Raw genomic sequence first — 25,943 nt, 5'->3', positions numbered from 1 at the left:
ACCTCTAATCTGACTTGCCTGTCAGTTATGAAGGCTGACAACCATATGGACACCGGGAACCCAGTTACAACCACATCTGTGTTAAAATGTTACCAATATGAAACTTATCCTTCGCAGTGCATAGGTTGTCGGGTATGTCGCTGCTGTTAATTCTTACGGCAGTCAGACTTACTGGTCACACATGACATAAATTTAATATAATGTATACATGGAGCTGACAGATAGGTGAAAGGGATATTACATGTCTCTCTTTATTTCTGAGATGTTATATATGAATCTTATGCCGAGCATTCATGGAGGATCACATTAACTACATATCATTTTATATACACGGGACATGTTTCATGCTTGGCCCTTATCTATGTTGTGTACAAAATGAGAGCTTAGTGTTATTTTCCGTGAAATTAGTGAATAGATTAATTTTATGTTGGGACAGAGATATCGAAACGAGGTTCAGAGAACATTATGTAATGAAGCCAATCCCTCTGAATTCAGAGCTCATTAAAGTGTGTTCAAGCATTCCGCTAAAGAAATAACTAACAGCACCACCATTCTTCAGAAAGAAGGAAAAGGTAGATTATTAAACATTCTAGAAAAAATTGAGATATATAGTCATACTACGAAGCACCCTCACAACCTACTTATTCGAATGAAACAACTACTCACTGTTTGTTTATATACACAACGCCTTTCGAAGGTTTATACCTCCATCAGATGGATTCACATGTGATGTATGACATACGTGTATGGTGTTGGGCATTAAGGGTAACCTGTAGCAGTGCCTAGAGGAGAAACAGAACGTTATTTCAGGTTCACCCCAAAGTCTTAACGTCACACACGCATGTCGTACTAACACGTGTAAATTGAGGTTTAAACGCCCAAAAAGGATTGTGGATACAAACAAACAACGACTAGTAACAGTAAACTTGCTGTTCCATTCGATATAAATAAATCAGGGTAAAGCCTAAACTAAAACAAACAGTTGTGGTGTGAGAGATACACAGCTTCAACAGTGTTTTGACCGAAAAAGTTCGGTTTGGAGCCTCTCTGTCTCCTACATGAAAAATTGTCTAGTTTGATATGATACGTTAGATCACCTTTGGATCTAAGTCCGAATGGACAACCTCATCATACGACTCAGAGAACAGATTTTGCGATAAGACCAGCTTGCTCACATTGTAGCTCGTACCAGTGAACGTAATTTTTATCAATATTTGTTTATATTTTCAAATTTTATAATTTTTCTATTTTCCACTCTTACAAACGAAGTGTCCAAAAATATTTTACTTACAAGACTGCATGTCACAGATAAATAAAAAATATCAGACGTAACAAGACATGTAATATAGACTGACTTTTGTCCGTTCCATATTTATATTAAATGACAGAAGCAGGAACCATTTCAAATGGTAACATAATAGCATAGGCTTGGTTGTAATTGTGTTCTATGTATCCACATGATGTTTGGTTTCCAACTGCAAATAAACTTGAACATCATAAATTATTTATAACTGACGTGCATCTCATTGATATAGAAACATAATGTAAGTAGACTTGCTCCTGATATGTTTATAATTGTCATGTTGTACATATCGCTGTCCTCTGTATCAGTTGCCACTGAAGATAGGCTTTAGACTGGAATACCGGTTTGGCTATTGAACATTTTAAGTACAGCTCATTCTGTTTAGAAGTTGTACTCTAACAAATATTTACATGCTGCGGAGTACGAAACATTCATGATTTTTTCGTGCTTGATGTAGAAGCAATTCGAGTGTACTCTCGGGAATCCTGCGTACCAAATCCGATGGCGCTGTTGACTCAGATTCTCTAAGAAAAGATCGGCATTCACGTATGATTATCCAGATTCAGATTTTCCGTGGTTCTCGCAAATCGATTAAAGCGAATGCCAGAATGGTTCCTTGATAGATTTCCTTCCTTCCCCGATCCGAACTTGTGACATTAAAACCTTGCAAGAGCCACCTGTTACTATCTACTTGTTGGCCATACGGAGCGAAGACTACGTTTGCTTTAACGATTGTGTCTGATGCCCACAAAATAGCCATATTGTCAACCCTTAAATGAAATTTTACGCAATACACGCTCAAGACGAAAGCGGCCTGCTACAAAACGTGTACAACTACACACACACGCATCTGCGCGGCGACTCCCCCCTCATGCATACTCCATCATAGCATTTGCTGCACGCTGGCACTAGCCGAACTAGGCCCATTGTTGAGACCGGAAATAAACATTAAAGCTGCAAAACAGTTCTCTAATGATCCAAATACAACGTATATAGGCCGTTTATACTGTGAATTGGCATAAAATTGGGACAAGAAAGATACATACATATTTCACAACTTATAGACTCCTTTCATCTCAATTTTTATAATCAACCTAAATCATTCTAAGAGAATACTATGGTGAGTACTTCATGTTGTTGTTGTTGTTGTTGTTGTTGTCTTCAGTCCTGAGACTGGTTTGATGCAGCTCTCCATGCTACTCTGTCCTGTGCAAGCTTCTTCATCTCCCAGTACCTACTGCAACCTACATCCTTCTGAATCTGCTTAGTGTATCCATCTCTTGGTCTCCGTCTACGATTTTTACCCTCCACGCTGCCCTCCAGTACTAAATTGGTGATCCCTTGATTCCTCAAAACATGTCCTACCAATCGATCCCTTCTTCTAGTCAAGTTGTGCCACAAACTTCTCTTCTCCCCAATTCTATTCGATACCTCCTCATTAGTTACGTGATCTATCCACCTTATCTTCAGCATTCTTCTGTAGCACCACATTTCGAAAGCTTCTATTCTCTTCTTGTCCAAACTATTTATCGTCCATATTTCACTTCCAATACATGGCTACACTCCATACAAATACTTTGAGAAACGACTTCCTGACACTTAAATCAATACTCGATGTTAACAAATTTCTCTTCTTCAGAAACGCTTTCCTTGCCATTGCCAGTATACATTTTATATCCTCTCTACTTCGACCATCATCAGTTATTTTGCTCCCCAAATAGCAAAACTCTTTTACTACTTTAAGTGTCTCATTTCCTATTCTAATTCCTTCAGCATCACCCGATTTAATTTGAGTACATTCCGTTATCTAGCTACATTCCATTATTAGAAATCTCTAATCTTATTAGTCAGTACAACCCAGAGGCTACATATCCTGTGCTACGAAAAATTAACGAGAACAAGGCATTGAGTTGTTTTTATTTCACTCTTATCAGAACTGTTGTGACCCGTGAATTAATGTGGACGAATGAAGCGGCGTACTGCTTGAGACGTAGACGCACTGATGGTAACTAGGCCTGGAACGCCATGTTAGACGGCTGACAGCTTCCCCACCTCGTATCAGAAGCAGTGAGACAAGACAGCGATCGTGTATAAATGAACGTATCCTCCGTGTAAACAGAACGACTAAGTCCCTGCTGCTTCACCCAGTCCTTGCGCACTGTGCCGTCAAATTTGCTTCTTTAGCGAATCTGTCACCAACAGCCCAAACTGTGTTCAGTTACGAGTATTCTAGGCCAGAGTGGAGTATTATTCAAATATTATGCCTGTAAATCAACAACAGAGCTGCTAATTCGGATTCCCTACTTTACCTCCACGAAGATACATTCAGACTTCTTATGTACTCCACATGCGACTTAACCGGTGACTAGTGCAGTATACACTAGTAAGAACATCGCATAATTTGGAGAGCGTTTTACTGGACGATCTGTTCACTCAGGGTGAAATAGTTGCTCTCTTGAAAGTAGCGTATGGAAGTGGACATTCGTTTGTAGGAGAGATTGGTAGCTACAAGACACCACACCAATAGTCGGTCTTCTGCTGGTATTTCTGTATTTCGCTAGTCTGTGGCGTCGGAATTTCTGAATAAGAAACCTCATCCGCGAGCAACCTCACTGCTGTGTCCGACGCATCATTTTACGTGGTATTTAATCTTTTTGTAGTCAAGCGGAATTTCCTTTTTTTGTACCTTGTTTGACTTAAGCAGTTTCAACTTAATTTTTAGTGTAAAGAACTGGGAACATCAGTGCACGGTAACAGGCGAGAAAATTGCCTTGGTGATGTAAAATTGTGACTTTTGCTGAAGTTGGTTTACGGTGCGGTAGAGACACTCTATATAATAAATGTCGCTCAGCAGCTGGAATTGTTTATTTTGCAGGTGACGCCTTCGCCGGCGGACACGACTGCCTCGCAGATCCAGCGCAAGCTGGGCAACTACGAGATGATGCAGCGGCTGCTGGTGGACGAGCCCAAACGGCTCATCGGCATCGACGGCCTGCCTCCGGCGTCGCCCGCGCCGCCCTCCGCCGTCGTCGCCCCTGCCACCTCGCGGCTCGCCCCGCCCCACCAGGTATTGTGTGGTGTCGCACTTGTAAATGGCACATATTGAAAGTCGCGTGCTGTGATATTTGCGCTAATACCTAACCTTAACATGATACGCGCTGTGTCACTCACCTGTCGATGGCCCTCACATGGGATCTCTGTCGACATTGCAGTAGGCCGTAGCTGAAATGGTTACCTGCATAGTCAGTAAAGTGAATTTCGAAAGTGTCTGGAAATAAGCGATACGGAGACTTCAGGGCACCAGAGATTTGCGGAAGAATTTACACTGAAGCGCCAAAGAAACCGGCATAGGCATGCATATTCAAATAGATATATATGTAAACAGGCAGAATACGGCAACGCCTATATAAGACAAGTGTCTGGCGCGACTGTTAGATCGGTTACTGCTGCTACAAGGGTAGCTATCAAGATTCACATGAGATTGAACGCGATGTTATAGTCGGCGCCCGAGCGATGTGGCATAACATCTCCAAGGTCGCTATGAAGCGGGGGATTTTCTCGTGCGACTATTTCACTAGTGTACCGTGAAAATCAGGAATCTGGTAAAACGTCAAATCTCCGACATCGCTGCAGCCGCAAAAAGATGCTGCAAGAAAGGGACCAACGACGATTGAAGAGAATAGTTCCTCACAGAAGTGCAAACCTTCCACAAATAGCCACAGATTTCAACACTGGGCCATCAACAAGCGTCAGCGTGCAAACCATTCAACACATCATCATCATCATCGATACGGGCTTTCAGAACCGAAGATCCATTCGTGGGCCCCTGATGACTGCAGGACGCAAAGCTTTACTCCTCGCCTTAGCCTGTCAATACGGCATTGGACTATTGATGAGTGGGAACTTGTTGGCTGGTCGGACGAGTCTCGTTTCAAATGGTATCGAGCGGATGGACGTGTATGGGTATGGAGACAACGTCATTAATCCATGGACCCTGTGTATCAGCATGCGGCTGTTAAAGCTGGTGGAAACCCTGTAATAGATTGCGACAGGTGCACGAAAGTAAGCTTCCTATATCATCACCTGCATCCATTCATGTCCATTGTGCATTCTGACGGACTTGAGCAATTCCGAAGAACAATGCGACACCCCACACGTCCAGAATCGCTACAGAGTGGCTCCAGGAACACACTACTGAGTTTAAACACTTCGGCTGGTCACCAAACTTCCCAGACGTGAACATTGCCGAGATTATCTGGGATGCCTTACAACGTGCCGTTCAGAAGAGATCTCCGCCCGTCGCACCCTTACGGGCTTATGGACAGCGCTGCAGGATTCATGGTTTCAATTTCCTCCTGCACTACTTTAAACATAAGTGGAGTCCATGCCACGTCGTGTTGCAGCACTTCCGCGTGCTCGCGGGGACCCTGTACGATATTAGGCAGGTGTACCAGTTTCTTTGGCTCTTCAGTGTACATGATCCAGAGGGATGGGTATTCTGTCACCTCCCCGCCTGTCATCATCCGCTTTCCAGCAGTCGTGTGCGCATTTTTTCCTACACCGCCAGTTTTAAGGGGTTCGCAGGGAGTTTAATACTCATGAACTGTGTTATTTTGTCAGTATTTCAATACACTGATGAACCAAAAACATTATGACCATCTGCTTAATGACTTGTTCGTACGTATTTGGAACGAAATACATAGCTGATTAAGCGTATCAGGGACTCGACAGCTTTTTTGTAGGTTTGTGGAGCTATGTAGCGTAAGATATCTAGACACAGGTCATGTAACTCTTGTGTATAACGGGCCGCTGATTTACATACGTGGTAACTGCGGATTTGGTCGCCGAGATACCGTGAATTCGCTCCTCAAACCTTTGTAGCATGGCTCTGGCCCGAAACAATGACAGTTGTACTGCCTAGAGATTCAATTTTGGCGGCGGAGGGTGTTGGACGCCGTGAAATGTATCGAAGATAGAAGGCTGTGTATTGTGAGTAGTCAGTCGTTAAAGTGTTGTGGAATAAGGCAAACGGTTCCTTGAGGGGCGCGAGTCACTGAAAGACGATGCTCATCCTGGACAGACTCATCGTGTCCTAACACGGGGAAAGGTTGCAGAAGTGAATGCATTAGTCTTGGCCAACCGCAGAATCACCGTGGATGAGATCCACCCGTTACTGGGTATTAGCGTTGGCACCGCCCATACTATAATGTATTAACACTCGAAGTTTCAAAATATCTGTGTGCATTGGGTTCCCCACCAACTGACCGCCGAACAGCGCAATACTCTAATGGCGCTGCCTATGAGTCATGTGCAACGTTGTCATGAGTAGGAATACGGTTTTCTATCGCGTATTGTCACAGATGACGAATCATGGTGTCACCATTTTGAACCAGAAAGCAAGCATCAGAGCAATCAGTGGAAACATGAGACTTCACCACCTCCGAAGACATCATAGGCCGTGCACACCAGTTCTGGTAAAGCCATGACGTCCTTTTTTTACCACAAGGGCCCACTGCTTGTCGAGTTCCTGGAACGGTGGACAACCAGCAATGCTCAGTGTTATCAAGCCACTTTACAGAACCTTAGACGAGCCATCGAGTCGAAAGGCGGAGGCATGTTGTCCAGTGGCGTTATCCTCCTGCATGATAATTACCGCCCACACATGGCCAATGCGGTGAAGACGACACTGCAGCAGTTTCGGTGGGAAACGCTGGAACATCCACCGTACAGTCCCGACCATTCACCGTGTGATTTTCATGTCTTTGGACCTCTAAAACAAGCTATTCGTGGACATCGATTCGCAACGGATGACGAAGTGTGTGACTGGTCCAGGCCTGGATCCAACAGCAGCCTACTAGCTGCTTTTTGACATTGTGTGCGGCGTACAGTAAAGAGACATTTCGCAGACGTAACTGTTTCTATGAATTTGAAAATGCGCCCTCTCATAAAGCAGTGTGTGTGATAAGGGTTTGTTGACAGTATAGTTATTGAAATGGGCTGAACCAAATGGAAGAGTTTCGGATGAGTTGGAACGTCAACTTCGCTCCAGACCCCCAACATCTAACATCGCTATCATACTGACAGGTTTGCGGATACTTTTGGATCAGATAGTGTATGAAGGTAGTGCAAAACCTCATAGAGTACTTTTAGTGTTAAGACCTCCGTAGGTAGGTTGTTGGGTACGAGCTCTACACAGTGCTAACAAATCTAATTTGGCTGCCAGTTGTTGCGAGCCTTAGATTTGAGACCTCTTTAGTGCCAATCGGCAGTGCATCTGCTTGTTACTCCAAGCAGCTTCTCTTTGGGCTTGAGGGATTCGTCTGGTCCTGGTACCTCCTGTCTGTTCCGCCCGCTGCATCCACCGCGTTCACATCAGAACATTCGTTACGGCACATTCTGTGTTCAGAGCTCAGTTTGAAACTGCCTTTGCGACAAGACATCACGACACAGCTAATAACGGAGGATAATTCATCAGTGAAATTCACCAAGGACGCCTGCATTCAGTGATTTTCCTTGTTGCACATTGTGTTCCACAGAGGCCCGATATGCACCACTGTTCACGCAGCGATGTTTCGAACATGCCCCTCCTAAAACTGCCACGCTAAAGTGTCCGCGCAAAGAGTTGTATGTGTACGTTATGTAATTGACGTTTGCAGGTGTGATGAAGACGATGGTGGAATGCTTGACGGCTAGATGAGGCATGTGTAGCAGGAGGTGTGGCCGGTGTTGCAGGGGAGCGAGTTCAAGAAGCCACCGCGGCACCACTCGCAGCCCCAACCGCAGCCGCAGCCGCTGCTGCAGCCCCTGGTGGCGCCGGCCCAGCCGCCGCCTCCCCCGCCGCAGCAGCAGGTTCGGGGCAGCTTCCTGAAACCCGCGGACGGCAAGCCGCCGTACGCGGGCCGCGGAGGCTACCCTGGCCGGCCGCTCAAGCCGGGCGAGCCGCGCGCCAACGGCGCACTGCCGCCCAGCAAAGGCCCGCCCAGGCACGCCAACGCCACCCGCGTGCACCCCGCCGCCATCGGGCTGCCGCCGCACTCGCAAGACCCGCAGGTCAGTACCTGGCCGCCCTGCACCCACGACAGGTATCTTCATATGCTATCAGCTTGTCGTTGTGGACAAGTGGTAATGGACTCCCTCCCTCCCCCTCCCTCCCTCCCTCCCTCCCCCTCCCTCCCTCCCCCTCCCTCCCCCTCCCTCCCTCCCTCCCTCCCTCCCTCCCCCTCCCTCCCTCCCTCCCTCCCTCCCCCTCCCTCCCTCCCTCCCCCTCCCTCCCCCTCCCTCCCTCCCCCTCCCTCCCTCCCCCTCCCTCCCTCCCTCCCCCTCCCTCCCTCCCTCCCTCCCCCTCCCTCCCTCCCTCCCCCTCCCTCCCTCCCTCCCCCTCCCTCCCTCCCTCCCCCTCCCTCCCTCCCTCCCCCTCCCTCCCTCCCCCTCCCTCCCTCCCTCCCCCTCCCTCCCTCCCCCTCCCTCCCTCCCTCCCCCTCCCTCCCTCCCTCCCCCTCCCTCCCCCTCCCTCCCTCCCTCCCCCTCCCTCCCTCCCTCTCCCTCCCTCCCCCTCCCTCCCTCTCCCTCCCTCCCTCTCCCTCCCTCTCCCTCCCTCCCTCCCCCCTCCCCCCTCCCCCTCCCCCTCCCTCCTCCCTTCCCCCACTCACTCCCTCCCTTCCCCCACTCACTCCCTTCCCTACCTTTTACAATATCGTAATGGGTAGCGTTCTGCCAGTAGAAACGAATGGATCACTAAATAAACAGTGACTTCTGCGCCCTGAGGGTGAATGTTGAATGAAATGCGTTTTGCTGTCAAGTTATTTTGTAAATCCAAAAAAATTACGGGTTTGTGTGGAGGTTGGCAGTGACATCAAATGTTGTATCCAGATGCGCGTGGATGACGTGGGAACTGAAATTGATGGTAGCAGACGTTAACGATATGTATTGTAAATGAAAGAGTAAAAAAACTTCAACACCAGTAATCCACTATCGCCCAGGAACGCCTGGAGAAACGTAGCTTGATATCGACGTTATTATGGGTGTTAAGCGAGACTGTAGAGCCGGCCGTGGTGGCCGAGCGGTTTAGGCGCTTCAGTCTGGAACCGCGCCACCGCTACGGTCGCACGTTCGAATCCTGCCTCGTGCATGGATGTGTATTATGTCCTTAGATCAGTTAGGTTTAAGTAGTTCTAAGTTCTAGGGGACTGATGACCACAGCTGTTAAGTCCCATAGTGCTCAGAGCCATTTTGAGACTGTAGAACGCGTGGAGCAATTTGAACGAAATTGGTAGCAATCACTTCTACTTCGAAAAATGTTGGTATTAAGTGAGGGCTAACACCCTTTGGAGTGAGGGTTGGAGATAGTGGCACGGATAAAATATCTAAAATGACCGATGTATGGACCACGTTCAAACGTGCATGCACTACATGATGTAGCATTTTTGCTACATGAAAGTGCTATAAACTTGTGACTTACGGCGTAAAGACACACGGCGATCACACAGGACGCTGGTCACTTGGCGCCATGAGCGTCTGCTTGCACGGAGAAAAATTGTAGTGAGGAACAAAAAGTTGTACTTCAGACTACTTTATCGTCTAATAGATGCTAAACCATCAGTTTCTACATTCTCCACAAACGTGGTGTAGAGAAAAAGAAAACAGATGTAAAAACTTTGAAATTGTCCGAATTTCGAATGGACATTGGTAGAAGCCTCGGCAAAATAGGAGGAACACAAGGAAAGCGAGGTAGACTAACATCCATTCCTCAGAATCAAGTGAAAAGGTATCCAGTCGCAGCTCAGCCAACAATAGATGTACGGAGAGGTAGCCAATAGTGATGAAAAAGCATCAACGCCATAAGCGTGCCAACTGCAAGGCATATTCTGTTGTCCAGTGTGAAAAGTGTGAACTTGATCTGTCTGAAGAACGGCATTTACTGCTTCAAAATTTATCACGCTGAATAATTCGAATTTTTTGTAGTGTAATGTTGTTTCTAAATATTTCAAGGTGACTGACTGATAGTTTACCAAGCGTACTACTATTTTTCTACACTGTACCGAATAACATGTCAGAAGCTACAAAATATTGATTGTACAGACTTTTAAATGGAGCCAGTCTAACCTGTTGTATGTCGCACTGCATGATGTTAGGAATTTTGCGCAATGTCAAATATTACAGTCACACTGAACGACGTAGCGTGTTTGTACATTTTTGGTTTTGTACGCAGAATGTAATAATAAATGAAAATTTACATCTTCTTACGAGTAAAAATTCATTTTGCCTATTCAAGATTACTGAAATATTTTTTTCCTACGATTTAGTAAGTAAAAATGAATTCATGCAGTGCAGGGTTAAGCATAGCTGGGACCGACGTTGTCGGTTCGCCTTCGGCCGCGCGCGCAATATGGCTGCGGCAACAACGGCAGCACAGTCCATTTCCATTCTGCGTGCGTTCACACGCTCCTCGTTAACGTGCAGGATTGGGTTCTCATAGTCGGATAGCAATAGCCTTATCAGTTTTGCAACTAGTTTCAGATATTCTGTCGCGTAAAATAAACGCTCTCCGCTGAGAAACAATGCAGGCAATTAAAACGAACTACAACGGTTACGTTACCGGCTAGCGTGGTCTGCTACTCACTGCCGTAGCTAAAGGTTCAGGTATCCGAGAGGTGAACAGATGAGACCTAACTCCATTCGCTGATTGTTGATTGCTATGGTAGCTGTCCTGTAGACAGATCTTTTTTCTCATTTTTGTTATCTAATGACGTTACACTCTCGAGAAAATAGCGGTACGGCCAAGAAATTGTATAACATTTCGATTTAGAGGTTAATTTTATATATATAACAGACGCAGAATGCGATGTAGGATAATTTATACCCCATAGACTGTACTTTAGACATTACATTCACAGATGGACAATAAATCGCATCAACAACGAGTTGAGCGACGTAAAGTCGGTAGGCGTGTTTCTGCACTTGAAAGCTTTCGTCTATTCCAATTTCGCGTCAGTCGCATAAGAGTGCCGTTCGTAGTGCCACTGTGAGGATGCAAATGAGGTTTGCTGTAAGTACACACTGTAACGTTCGTTAGCGAATGCCTTTTAGGGCGACAAAGGCGCCGTTATCAGCACTTCACTGGGTCTGAACAAGGTCGTGCAACAGGGCTACGAGAAGATGTATGTTTCTTCTTCGACACTGCAGAAAACTGGGCAAGTATGTAGCCACTGTAAATGATTGCTGGCAACGGTTGTCACGAGACTGTACGGCCGCAACAATACCGGGCTACAGATGGCGACGCGTCACTACCGAGAGGGAACACCATCGTGTTCGGCGCATGACTTTGCAGCAGTTGGCATCAGAGAGACATAAAGAACTGTTACATATCGGTTACTTAAAGGACATGTCCGAGCCAGACGCCCTGTAGCGTGCATTCCACTGACCCCAAACTATCGCCGTTTGCGACTTCAGTGGTGTCAAGCGAGAGCTCATTGGACGGCAGGGTGGAGGTCTGTTGGGTTTTCTAATGACACCTGTTGCTGCCTGGGTGCCAGTGATGGCCATGTGTTCGTTGGGAGCCGGCCAGTTGAGCGCCTGCAATCAACCTGAGTGCGTGCTACATCTGGTTTGGGGCGCAGTCTTGTATGAGACCAGCAGCACTGTCGTGGTTATCCCACGCAACGTGTCTGCAAATCTGTTCAGTCAGGTGATTGGACCTGTTGTACTGCCATTCGCGAACAGCATTCCAGGGGGCGTTTCCAACAGGATAACGCACGTCAACATACCGCTGTTGTAATGCAAAATGATCAACGCAATGTCGACATGTTGCTTTGGCCTACTCGATCGCCAGATCTGTCTCCAATGGAGCAGATAGGGGGGCATTATCGGACGACAACTCCAGCGTCGTCCACATACAGCATTAACCACACCTACATTGATCGACCAGGAACGACAGACATGGGACGCCATCCCACAAATTGACATCCTGCACCTATACAACACAATGCATACAAGTTTGTATGTTTAGATTCAACATTCTGACGGTTCACCTGTTATATGTTCCAGCATTTCACATTTACAATGACTTTTATCGTGCGCACATTAATCCGTGATCTTGCAGTGTTAATCGCTTAAATATTTCACCTAGACTAACGTATTCCCGAAATTTCATTACTCTACTTTATTTTTTTGGTGTTGCGATTCGTTTTCCGTCAGTGGGTAATGATATAGCGTTGTAGCAATTTGTCAGAGCAATTTGCATAGTATGCCTTACCCCGATCAACGCGGAAAGCAAGTGAAGACACCTACTCTTCGTGCTTCGTCTCGAATACAATAAGTGAAGAAAACTTGAGCAGAGGTGATTTACGTGCTCACAATTAGAGAGAGCAATCCTGGGCAGGAAGAAAGATGGCAACATGGCAATGTAATTATTCGCGAATCTAAACGAAAAGATTACTGTTACGGTTGGGGGCGTTGCACGTTGCGAGTGTGGGCGGAAGAAGAGGAGGAACCCAGAACAGTGTCGGAGCGTCGACGTAGCGCCCGCGTGTGCGTAGGGACGATTGCCGGGGGCCCAGGGCATTCCAGCAGGTAGAGAATCCCGCCGACTAATTGCAGGGAGGGGGCTGCGCCACCGGCTGAGCTAGCACTCCAATAATTGACGAGACGGCGGCTCGGCGCGATTAAAATTCCAAGCGCCCGCTGGCCGCCAGTCCTTCGGAAGCGCCCTCTGTTTCCCGGAAGCTAACTGCCGTATACGTGTGCCTCAGGTTGCTGCTGCAGGACAGTACGGCTTGTGCACCAACACTTCAGGGAACTTCGTTGTTATTTCAGACAGAAGTATCTACAGTTCAGACATACAAATGGAGATCTGTAGGATTCTCCCAACCCCGTCCTCATACACCTCCCCTCCCTCCCCACACTTTTCCTTCCCATCGCTCCTCTCCCTATATCTGCTCCCCCCTCCTCTCTTCGTATTTCCGCACCCATCCCGATCGCTCCTCCCTGCTCTCCTCCTATCCTTCCCAATTGCCCTTCCCCCATGCCCCCTCTCTTCAGTTACATCTCTCCAGTTATCCCCTCTCACTGGATTACACTCATTTATCTCCCTCCCATCCCCGTACACACACTTCACTTTTTCCCCCCCCTCCACAGTGAACTCTGCTAATTGAGTTGGTATCATCAATTTTTTGTGAACATAAGACAATCAATGAAATACCGCACTCTAATTATAGAAATATGGGGGCTATCCAGAAAGTAACAGACATTTTGAAATAAAAATTAACAATATGGAAACTCAAAGTTTCATTATATATGTTTTCAATGTACACACTTTAGTTATTTTTCTAAATTACCGGCATTCAAATTGAGGCACTTATTGTACCATGGCCCAAGTTTTCATGTAGAAATCTGCCACCTTCGATTGTAGCCACTGATTTATACTGGCATGCAGTTGGGCATAAGTGTCAAAGCATTTTGTAGTGAGCCACGTCTGATGTTAGGGAGAGGTGGTGGTCGTTCGGCATCCTATGCGGGCTTTTCACAAATTTTATCGTTAATTTTCATCACCAGTTACTCGAAAGGCTAGACCTACCACTGCCTTCCTCACCGTGAACATTGACACACCTGTTTTTAAAATTTTGCACTATTGCCTCACTTTGCTTACACTCGATATTCCTTTTCTGTACCCATTTCAAAAATTGCAATAAATTTCTGTTGGCTTGCAGTTTTTGCCAGCAGAAACCTAATAAGATAATGTGCCTCACGAGAGGTGAGTTTTTGTATTGCTACTCACATTTTGACATGTCAGAGAAAGCAAAGGAGCAGGCACACAGATCACACTCTTCCACTACTGGGCACATACTGAATGTAGGAATGTTAGGGCACCAAGATTGCATCTTTGACCGTGCCCACCAGTGCGAACGACCAAAATGTCGGTTGCTTCCTGGATCGTTCTCGTAATTTTCAATATCGTAACAGTTTTGTTTGTAAGCATAGCTGATTCTAAATTGATCATGACCTGCTTGGTCTACCCACTGATATAATGTACATCTTGCCAGGGATATTGGAGGAAGAGTAACAGCTTCAGTTAGATGGCATTGGTGAAAGCAATCCATTTTACCAGATTGTGATACGGGGAAACAATAGAAGTATTGTAGCGTAGTAGCCTCTTTAGATTATAAATTTCACTCATCCAAAAACACAGTGATGCCGTATTTCTCATGTAAGAAATAGCTTAAAATATCTTGCTGATAGGAGTGACACAATTGACCGCAATCACGTGCGCTACTAATACTTCTAATGCTGCTGTGACTTCATAATTCTTTTTGTGCATTTACCTCTTTAAGGATAGAATGTGTAATGCTAAAAGTGATCGTTGTGTGACATAAAAACTGATTGTTTTCGAAAATATTGTGAGCCTGTCCATGTGGATGTACTTGCTTGAAGGTTTTTCTGAGTATTTCTTAGGCAGATTTTAATATCCTTAAACTTGTTTTGGCTACAGGGAAACAAAAAGATGTTTTGCTAAGAGTTGCTAGTTCAACCAATAATAAAGACACAGAGGTTAACAGACATTGGCTGCAGGTGAGCATTTACTGAATTAATGGCAAAAGTTGAAAACTTCTGCCAGTCCAGGATTCAAACTCAGGCCTTCTGCTTACTAGGCAGATGCATTGACCTCTGCACCATGCGCACACACAGTGGTCAGCAACTGCGTGGACTACTCTAGCATGCCTTCTGTCAGACCCAGATTCTGACCTTATCCACACACTACAAGGGTAGTGCTCCTTGTCCATTATTCTCATTACTCAAAGCATTTCGCCGATTCCCGTAAGAGTTTGAGCCAGAAGTGCATCCATACTGAAGAAATAATTTTGTGTGTGTGTGTGTGTGTGTGTGTGTGTGTGTGTGTGTGTGTGTGTGTGTGTGTGTAACAAACTACATGAAGGTGGTTTTTTTTTTTTTTTTTTTTTTTTTTTTTTTTTTTTTTTTTTTTTTTTTTTTTTTAATGAGTAACTTTATTTCCAAATTTCACACATTAAAAGTCAGCATTTTTATCTTGTCATAAAAATGAGAGTACTCATATTCCTCTCTTGAATGTTAATCCGTACCTCTGCTATGAAGAGTGTCATTTTCCAACACTTCTGACACATTAAAACAGTGTGCTGTTCTGGTATTAAAATGCACTGTCTTGCATTTCCATGGGAAATGTTCTTTCGAAGTGAGGTGTCAAAAGCACAGTAAAAACATCAGGCAAGCTTCTGTTTTGGACACTTCAGTTTACCTGAAAGTTACAGTTCACTCATTTTTAAGTGAGATAAGTGGCAGCCATTGCTTAGAAGCTTCTAAAGTCCATGGGTTTTCATGTGTTTCATTTTCTCCTCTTTAATTCTGAAGATAAGCGTTGTGACAAATTTCAGAGGGACAATAGATAAGTAACCGTTTAGTGTTCTGCCCAGGACTTTAATTCACCTGGTTCAACATCTTTGTAAATACCACGTGAGAGGAGTAATTTGACTTAATTGCATGGCCTTAACAATTCAGTTTTGTCGTTGCACCTTCATCAAATATCAGATTTTCACCTGTCGGAAAATTCAAAACCACCATTTCAGGCAAAAAAAATCATTACCTCAATGTTTTGTACCGAAAAGGCATTTTAGTTGAATTTCTGCCTTGAGGGAGACCACCAATGCACATCAGTATTGTAAGTCCCCAAAAAAACTGAGGAGCAGCATTCATAACTAAAGGAGAGAGAGGCTGACGGGGGGGAGTGTGCTTGTTAGATTACAATGTCTGTCCTCACACAGCCTTCACCACCAAGGCACTCCTGGGCTCCCTTGTTGGAATGCTCTGAACCACCCCCGGTATCCCCCCGACTTCGTGCCTTCATATTATCTTTTACACCTTCCTGAAGGTAGATGTGAGCTAAATTCAATTTTCAACTAACGAGCAGGTGCAGAAAGAGGTAAAGAAGTGGGGGAAGGAGCTGGTGAGAGTATTCTTTGAGAAGGGTGAAAGGAAGTTTGTGTCACGGCTGACCACTTTGAATGGAATGGAATGGGATGGTGATTATGTGGAAAAGTAGCCAACAAGTATATCAGCAATAGCCTGCATCTTTTTCAGATATATATTTTCCAAAAATATAAAAGTCCAGTGCACTTATTGTATTTTCTGAACACACCTCTTGTGTTAAGAACTACCAGTCGTCATTAATGTACATGACAACAGTGTCTTGTGCATGATGAAGTGGTTGATCGTAAAAAGCTTTTCGTAGCTGTTCTCTGTATGGGCATTGGTTAATTAAAAATGTGTTATGTTTTCTTGCACTGTCTAATGTAGTGTGACTAACCTTTTTTTCCGTCATAAATAACTTTTCGTTTGTGACATAATAGTTGAGGAACTCAAAAGTGTTGTGTTCCTTGTTTCAGATGTCAATTTCTCGGGACCAGACTTCAGTGGAGAAGATGCTGAAGGTGAGTTTGGACAGTCGTAAGAACTTGTTCTCCTTTTACACTGTGTTAAATATTTTGGCACAAATTTGTTTCTAGTTTAACTTTTCATTTTGTGTTTGAAGTCTGCTGTTTCTGAAGCATTAACATCATTGCATTCTTATTAGCCTAGCAGGTGTCCACTATATTTCTTTTTGGGGCGAAGGGGAGGTTATGAGAAGGAAGAACTACTTTTCTTAAGAAAACGTTGACAGTAGTAAAAAGTGTGCATTTGAACACCACCACTCTGCAGCAGTATCATGCCCCTCACTATATCATCTAAACACACAGTTCTAATGAATCTGTGTTTGCAGTTTGCAGATTGAAGTGGAACAGCCATTTTTTTCCATTTTTGAAAATGTGTTTACATTTTATAACAGTATAGTTTAGTTACTGTGCAGCAAGTCAGTCATTTACATTAATGGTATACTGCTGTTAGTCTGGATAGAAACACCATGAGTTGCCCCCCCCCCCTTTTTTAAGATAAACTGGTTGTAGCACTTCTGATAACAATGTTGTATAGACCTCCTTATTATCCAGTTCAAATGATGACATTACTCACTCAGTTCACACTCTACACAAATATTTCACCAACTTCGTCACTGCAGAAATAGTTTGTTCGCAAGGAGAACAAGAAATGCCCATTGTTCTGAATTGGTAGGCTGCAGACTGCTCATATTTTGTGTCTGTACCCTGCTAGCCTTGGAGATCTGATTCAGAACTTAATGAATTTAGCCATTACGAAACGATTGTTATGCCAGTTGGACGTAACAACATCTGTTGATGAGTGATTAAGTGGTTCCCGCAGCATCACTGGTATCACAGATACACTTCCCAGTTGTCAGAGTATGGCAAGTGGTTGTACTTCATGAAGTAGAGCAAGCAAAATTAACAACAATGTCAGTTAATGTTGTGAGCAAGAGAGCTAAAAAAAGTGTGTTGCTCCACCCTCTCTCTCAGCCTGTGAGACAAACAGAGAAAATCTCTAGGACAGTGAGAAAAATTCTGAAGTTTTTTCAGAGATAATTTTGGGAAACCACCATAACTCCAGGCAGAAAGAGGTAAATTTCAGTTCAAATTATTCATTTTGACAGTGTTTCGAAACTGCCTTCCCCATTGTCTGATTACATTAAAGTGGTAATTTTGTTTGTGTGTGTGTGAAATCACTGTCGTTGATTGCAAGAATTCCAGATACTGTTTCCCTGACAAAAAAATTTGAAACCACATTTGCAGTTGTGTAAGGTCCCATCTATTATCATACCTTGCAGCCATTTACCCAGGTGGCCTGTTACTTACAAGTGGTAAACAACAAGGAATTTCCTGTGGTTCACGATATGACTAAAGCCACAATAAAAATACAGAGTACTGCTATAGTGTAAGCTTAACTCTCTCTTTGTAACTTCTTATTTGCTTGGAGAAATGATTTGTGATTAGTACCAGCAAGCACTGTTACTCAACATGAAAGTAAGAGATATGAAATACATAGCATTTGACAGTTGCTACAACAACCAGTAGATGGGACTGTCATGCTGCTTCGAGCATGAACTGATGTGTAAGCAGGAGGTCGGTGCCAGCACTGTTTGATGATGTAAGTGCAGCCTAGGTGGTGGGAGTTAGTGGACAGAGCTTGCTTCCTTCGCTACCCACAAACACCCCCCCCCCCCCCCCCCCCTCAGAATTTGTTTATTGTGAAAAGACTAACTCAGCACACACAAATCGTGCATAAAAATATATGTACTATAGGCATAAAATTTAAGTTGTGGTCATGCTGATGTTACTAGGCATTGTATATTGTAGGTACTGCTGAAAATCCTGTTAATCATATTGGTTCTTAGATTACTACTACTACTACTACTACTACTACTACTACTACTACTACTATTGCTATAACCATCAGTATCACTGGTGCACATAAAAATAAGTTTATGTATATTCCCAGGAAATAATTGCTGTCTAACAGTGCACACAGATGGGGAAACAAGAAATAACTCATATGGAGATAAAAAGATTGAATCAGTTAAAAATTAGCCATAAATTTTATTTAAGTGGTGCTGTGCACTATTTTATCATTAAAAGAAAGTGGCAGTAGTCATCACAAACTTTTTCTGCTGATTTGGGCATAGCTGTGAGGGACAATCAAAATGTTTCCAGTAGAGGACATTGCAACAGCATATGTGAAACTCAGTGTGACTCCCAAGTGGCTATTGGAGCATTACCGACATTTAGGCAGGGGGTTAGTGTGGCCTTCGAAGAGAAACTTTTTGATCGTACCTTACATATCAATTTCTTTCTATTAAGCCAAATGGCATATGTCTAGTAATGATGCTGTTAGTATGTATATGCCTCTTAACTTTGTGTTAAGGTGAAGGAAAACAATGAGATTGAGAACTTTGCTCAATGACCTTTCGTTATAACGTAAGCAACTTAATAGAAATAAAACATAGTTGGTTCAATTATTTTAATAATGTGGAACTTCTAGTAGTATTGAAGGCTCTTGATTAGAATAGTATGATTAGGATTTGCAGTGTAGCCATTACATGCTTTGACATGTCAGAAATTGTGAATTCTTTTACTAACACGCATGTGATTTCGGGGAAGGTAAATTTTTATATGAACCACCAGTTGACGGATTTGTCTGAACCATTCAAACATTAATTATGGAATGATGTTCTGTGGGTGAATTATAAACTGATGGTGCTGTGTTGACGTGAAACACCATACATTTTACATTTTAGTGTGTTATAGATTTGTTGGGCCACTCTTTTTTTACATTTTCATTTCATATTTGTTTCAGTTTCTGTATTACGCCTAACTACTATGTATTTGCATTTGTAGGAGATGATTGGAGGAAGTGTGACTCCCGTGACAGCAATAGCTACTCCAAGGAAGGAGCCAGAGACCAAATTCACCTTCAATCCTCACCTGAATGCGGTAAGAATGTTCCTTCGATTCACTAACACTACTTTGATAGAAGATAACTAAATAGAATAGTATGTACCAGATAAATGCTTCTTTCCAAAGTAAACAAGTGTAAGCTGAATCAGATTATTGTGATCCAGTACGGTAATGAGGTCGATCCTACATTCATACAGGTAATTTAGTGAGAATTCGTGTAGGGTCGTGTTACAAACATTAGTGGCAGTGTCACTTGTAATAGAGTTGACACTAGCCAGTAAACTATTGACACATACATCCCAGATGTTAAAAATTAGTAAATACCTTGGGGAATTCAGATTGATCAGGTAATACAACTATTTGGTGCAATTTTCAAATTTTTGACTCCAGTAATTGTGTAAAAGTTCTTCATCTTCTAGGACTAGATGCTGCTGAATGATAATGCTCAGACTTATTGGACACAATAAAAAGCAATTTTGTAGCTGAATAACATGCCTCCACTTGAATGAAAGGTTCAAGATTAGACTTGTTTGAGACGATGGAGTAGGCCGCCTCTAAGGACATCAGATACATCCTATTTTGAATAAACAAGCACCCCAGACTCGCGTATATTTTAAAAATATTTTGAGACCCTTTTCCTGTCTCCCATTCATGTTTTGGCCACTGATTTGTAGGGGCTGGTAAGGCACTGTTCCAACCTTGTGAAGTACCAATCGTATTAATAAAATGTATTTATGCAAGTACAAGATGATCACTTTTTTTAGGCTCCTTGAGAAAAATTTATTTTTTAGCACATTCAGACTAATCAAAATTACACTCTTTTATTGATGTGAGATATCTACCTAAAAAGTTAGTATTGTTTGTTTACATTTTTATCTCCACAGCCTTTTCCATTGTCACAAATATTTGCCCGTTTCTTCTGAATATGTTGCTATTGTGGTTCTGGTGGGACCTGAGAACGCAACTGTTTTTTAAACTGTAACGGATTTTGCCTTTATACTGGCGTGAGACTTCCAAACATATCGTCTTTCTGCCCCTCTCTCGTGGGCTGTGTAGAGCCAGCAGCTGACACACTCCCTTTCATTCGCACCATGGTGAGCGTCAACAATTCAGCTGCATGGAACACATAAGTACACCACTGGTCCCATTCGAAACTCATAGCATATTCTGCATAAATGAATGCTATTGTTGGTTATTTGTCCAATTTGTCATTTAGATTCAGAGTGGAAATGGATTCAGGTAAACTGCAACTTAAATGGGGTACGTGTTCATAAAAAGCCAAAGTGCGCAGTACACTCTGGTTGGCAACACGACGTAACTTCTACTCGCTACTGCACTCTGCACGCATCCAGTTTCACAGCCTAGCTGGCTTCATTGAGCCCCCCCCACCCCCCCCTGTAATTGTGCTTTAGCAACAGTATAACGTGGACAGCAATATTTTCCAGGGTGCTGGTCATATGTAACGCCACAACCTAATACAGAAATAAAAGATAAGTCGTGCTTCACTCCAGTTCTCTAATTTTCACTCATCTCGCAATGGAGTAACATTTGTTGTACTATCTCTTTTCTTACAATAACAATTGCATTCAGTTTAATGTAGTTTATTTCGTTTTTTTTCCCTTTTTTTTCTTTTTTTTTCCAGGTCTTTAATCCTGGATTAATTTTCGTTCTCCTTTCACCTGCATGTCGTCGTCTTGTTCTAAAGCTGGTTAAAAGCCGATAACATTTTTCCCCATATTCTAATATGTAAATAGCGACTGAATTTATCGTTTGCAACCCATTTGGTAAATCTCCACAGTTTCTCGAAAACGAACAAAATATTGACTTGGGTTCCGAATCGAGGAGATTGTTGCCTTTGGATGTTATCTGTACTTTAAAAAGCTGTGTATACGGTACCTGTACATATATGAGAAATTTTATTGCTACACTGTGTGATCAAACACATTCAGAAACTTGGCTGAAAAATGACATACAAGTTCGTGGCGCTCTCCATCGGTAATATGGTGTTGGCCCATCCTTATCCTTGATGACAGCTTCCACTCTCACAGGCATACATTAAATCAGGTGCTGGAAGGTTTCTTGGTGAATGGCAGTCCATTCTTCAGAGAGTGCTGCACTGAGGAGAGGTATTGATGTTGGTCTGGGAGGCCTGCCATGAACTCGGCATTCCAAAACATCCCAAAGGTGTTCTATAGGATTCAGGTGAGGACACTGTGCAAACCAGTCCTTTGCAGATATGCTATTGTCATACAACCACTCCGCCACAAGCAGTGCGTTATGAACAAGAGCTGGATCGTGTTGAAAGATGGTTGCCATCCCCGAATTGCTCTTCAACAGTGGGAAGCAAGAAGGTGCTTAAAACATCAATGTAGGTCTGTGCTGTGATAGTGCCACGTGAAACCAGGGATGCAAGTCCCCTCCATGAAAAACACGACCACACCATAACACCACCACCTCCGAATTTTTCTGTTGGCACTACACAAGGTGTTAGATGACATTCACCTGGCATTTGCCATACCCACATCCTGCCATTGGATCACCGCATTGTGTACCATGATTTGTTACTCCACACAACATTTTCCCACTGTTCATTTGTCCAATGTTTACACTCCTTACACCAAGTGAGGTGTCATTTAGCATTTACTGGCATGATGTGTGGCTTATGAGCACCCGCTTGACGTTGAAATCCAAGTTATCTCACCTCCCACCTAACTGTCATAGTACTTGCAGTGTATCCTGATGCAGTTTGTAAACCCTGTGTGATGGTCCGGATAGATGTCTGCCTATTACACATTAAGACCCTCTATAACTGTCAGCGGTTCCTGTTAGTAAACAGACGAGGTCGGCCTGAAAGCTCCGTGCTGTACATGTCCCTTCACGTGTCCATTTCACTGTCACTTAGGAAACAGTGGACCAAGGGATGTTTAGAAGTATGGAAATCTTGTGTACAGACGTATGACACAAGTGACATCCAATAACCTGACCACGTTCGAAGTCCCTGAGTTCCGGGGAGGGCCCCATTCTGCTCTCACGATGTCTAATGACCGATGTGAAAAACGTACATTTTTGGAAGTTTCCGGATATTTTTGATTGATTTTCATAGTGTAAAATATTCAAATACAACAAAAGTTTGTATGTTCATAGAATTTAATGCATTTCCTCTGGTGTTTCGCAAAATTGTCAGTTATTAATTAATTTTGTTGTAGTTGGTAAAAACTATTCAACAGCCAAGATTGCATGAATGGTTTTTTTACAATTAAACAGTCGCTCTTCAGTTTTCTCAAAGTGAGAAAATTCTATTGGTGTATTCGCCATTTCATAGTTTTCTGTGTCTCTCCTGCACTAACGGTATGAGTCAGATGTCATGTGGTGGTGCGAGTAAGGTCAATACTGTATCGAGTGCTGTGGCGTTTTGGGAAATATTGAGGCTATTCGAACATGAAGCGCTAGCCTTCAGGATTGTTCAAAACAAATTCATATGGAACATTAATAGTAAAAGTACGTTAAGATGACTCCTATATGAATCTATTAAGCAATGTAGAAACATTGACGTCAGCAGCAATTGAATAATCTGCAAATATAGGATGACCCGGTATTTTTCAAATGACGAATTAGGGGAAAAAACACCTTCTTATAATCGGGTACCTACAGTACAGGACAAAGGATTTTAAAGTTACTGCCAGCTCCTCCAGTCCCTCCCCTGGGGGTGGGGTGGATCCACATACCCCTTTTCTCTGAGTCAAGTGTCATTGTGAGGTCAGATGTAACATTATTTTTCAAAGTGTTTGTGCATTATGTATCAGAGATTCAGAGATGTGATGTGGGAACCAAGTTGGTATTTGCCTAGATAAGGAAAACAACCTAAACACTACATCAAAACTGGCTAGCATACTGGCCCAGGTTCTTATCCCATGAGATGGATTCAATTCTGGAAAAGTGTGGCACCTTGTATCCTGGGTGAGTCTCCTGGACCACCTAATTTGGGGAGGGGGGGGGGTTAACTCCTTTGCTCAGATAATAAGTCATTGGAAGAAAATAAACTGCACCCACAATTTGGGTGGTGTTCATTCTAGTGTCCTCAGTGCAGTGTGTTGGTTCAGCAATCTATGGAGACCACATTACTGATAACTTCACTTCCATGTGCGAATTTTGTAGGTATGGTTACTAAGCGTCGTGCTCCTCTGTAGTACCATCTTCGTGTTGCTGTCCATGTGGAACAAAAACACATTGATCTCCACATTCTGCCTCATTGAGTAAACTATCCTGCGATGGGAAGTCAGGAGCTAAAGCCTAAACAAAGGCAGTAATATTGCTCCACATGTCTCTCGACTTAATGTAGCAACACATGGGTACTACTCTCACTACGAACAATTCGCTTGAGTGAATAATGAACCAGCAAGTCTTCAAGAAGAGAGTTCAGTCACATCATTACAGGGGAGGAAACAGAGAAACAGCTGGCCAAAGTCTTTACTTTGTGTATACAGAATGACAGCATCCCAACCTGCTGGAACAAAACGAACATAATCTTACTACATAAGAAAGGAAGTATTCATGATCTGAAGAACTGCTGCCCCATTAGCTTACCGTCTGTTATATATGTGTTAACTAAAGTCCTGGTAAATTGCATTAAAATGGTAGTGGAGACTGCACAGCCCATAGGACAAGCTGGATTCTGCAGGGGTTGCAGTACAATTGACCATATAAACACACTGTGTGAGGTAATTAGTCGAGCCAATGAGTATGAAATGACGTTATGCATAGCCTTCATTGACTTCGAAAAAGCCTTTGATTCTGTCAGCCACACTGCAGTCATACAAGCACTGGCCGAGCAAGGAGGGGAAACAAAATATTTAAACATATTTTGAAACATTTATGACATCTCTGTAGCATCTATCAACATCGGAAAAACATGTGCAAATTTCCCATTGGAAGAGGAGTAAAGCAGGGCGATCCTGTATCCCCAAAGTTATTTATAGCAGTTCTCGAGATGGCTATGTCCAAAAGTATTTGGAACAACAGAGGGATAAGGATGAATCGTAAGAGGCTCACCAACCTGGGATTTGCCGATGATATAGTGGTTCTAGCTAACAGTAAGATGGAAATGCAGTCCTCTATTAAAGACTTAACAGATTGCTGTCAGGAAGTTGGACTTAAAACAAAACAGTCTAAAACTAAGGCTATGCGTAATAAGTGGGTAGCTGCAGGAAAAGTAACACTGAGCGGCAACATCCTAAACAATGTTACAGAATACGCTTATCTGGGGCATTTAATTTGCACAAAAGGGGATTTGAAACCTGCAATTTTTCATTGAATTAAACTGGGTTGGAGGGCTTATGAAAGGAATTCAACAGTTTTCAAATGTAACATGCCAGTCTACTTAAAGAAGACAGTTTTTGATCAGTGTGTCCTATCGATTTTAAAGTATAGGTGTGAAACTCGGACTTCGAATTAACTTTTCAAAAGGAAATGTAGAACTGCTCAGAGACTGTGGAAAGGTCAATGTTTGGTCTGACTAAGAACAATCGACAGGAAAGTGAAGACATATGAGCAATAACAGGAGTAAAAGATATAGAACAGGTTAAGACTCTAAAATGGCAGTGGGCAGGACATATTGGACGAACAAAGGGTGGAAGAGGGACAAAATCAGTTTTAGAGTGGAGTCCCAGAGAAAAACGAAGACCACCTGATTGTTGGGCTAAGGAACTCAGGAAAGTAGCGGGCTTCAACTCGCAGAAGACAGCGGTGGACAGAGACACATGGCAATACCTCTTAAAAATGTATTAAATAACTTAAAAAGGCTCATCTTGTGTAGATTGAATTAGCTGATAAATAAATAAATGTGATATATGCTTAAAAATAGTGAACTTAACAAATGTTTCAGCGACTGCATTCTTAAAAAAGAATCTGCAGTATAAACGGCAGAAGAATTTGGTTACTACAATGCTGTTGAATGCTTTTGGAAAACTGCTTTGTCAGTAACACTGTAAAAGTTCCCTTTTTGATATGGGTCAAAAAAATTAATGGCAAACTGTTTTTATTCTTTGTGTGTAAGGGAGAGTACTGTTCTAACAGATCTTAATCAACAAGTGATTTAGATTTGCATGATAATGGACGACTTTTCTGTACACATAGAGTTACTGGCATTACTTCAGTTCCTGAGAGAAACAGGTTTGGATATTTTTAAATAAATTACAAAGTGTCTTGAGAAAACCGACGGTTTGAAAACAATACTCTGCAGTTTGTACTGATGTTGCACTAGCTGTGGTGAAAATGGCTTT

At 43.2% G+C, this 25,943-nt stretch overlaps 1 protein-coding gene across 6 annotated transcripts in view; it reads left to right on the top strand.

Annotated features, from left to right (window-relative positions):
- The window catches only part of LOC126282160 (AF4/FMR2 family member lilli-like), an 896,885-nt gene that overhangs the window by 705,729 nt on the left and 165,213 nt on the right, over positions 1-25,943 (top strand). For all 6 annotated transcript variants that reach the window (XM_049981677.1, XM_049981681.1, XM_049981679.1 and 3 more), the window contains 4 exons: positions 4,179-4,370; positions 8,036-8,353; positions 16,711-16,755; positions 19,606-19,701. In XM_049981677.1, the coding sequence (XP_049837634.1) occupies positions 4,179-4,370; positions 8,036-8,353; positions 16,711-16,755; positions 19,606-19,701 (651 nt within the window). The remainder of the gene's footprint in view (positions 1-4,178; positions 4,371-8,035; positions 8,354-16,710; positions 16,756-19,605; positions 19,702-25,943) is intronic.

The sequence above is a fragment of the Schistocerca gregaria genome, chromosome 7 (assembly GCF_023897955.1).
Source record: "Schistocerca gregaria isolate iqSchGreg1 chromosome 7, iqSchGreg1.2, whole genome shotgun sequence".
Lineage (NCBI taxonomy): Eukaryota > Metazoa > Arthropoda > Insecta > Orthoptera > Acrididae > Schistocerca > Schistocerca gregaria.
The sequence above is the reverse complement of the archived record's forward strand: the minus strand, read 5'-3'. Positions and strand labels throughout refer to the sequence as shown.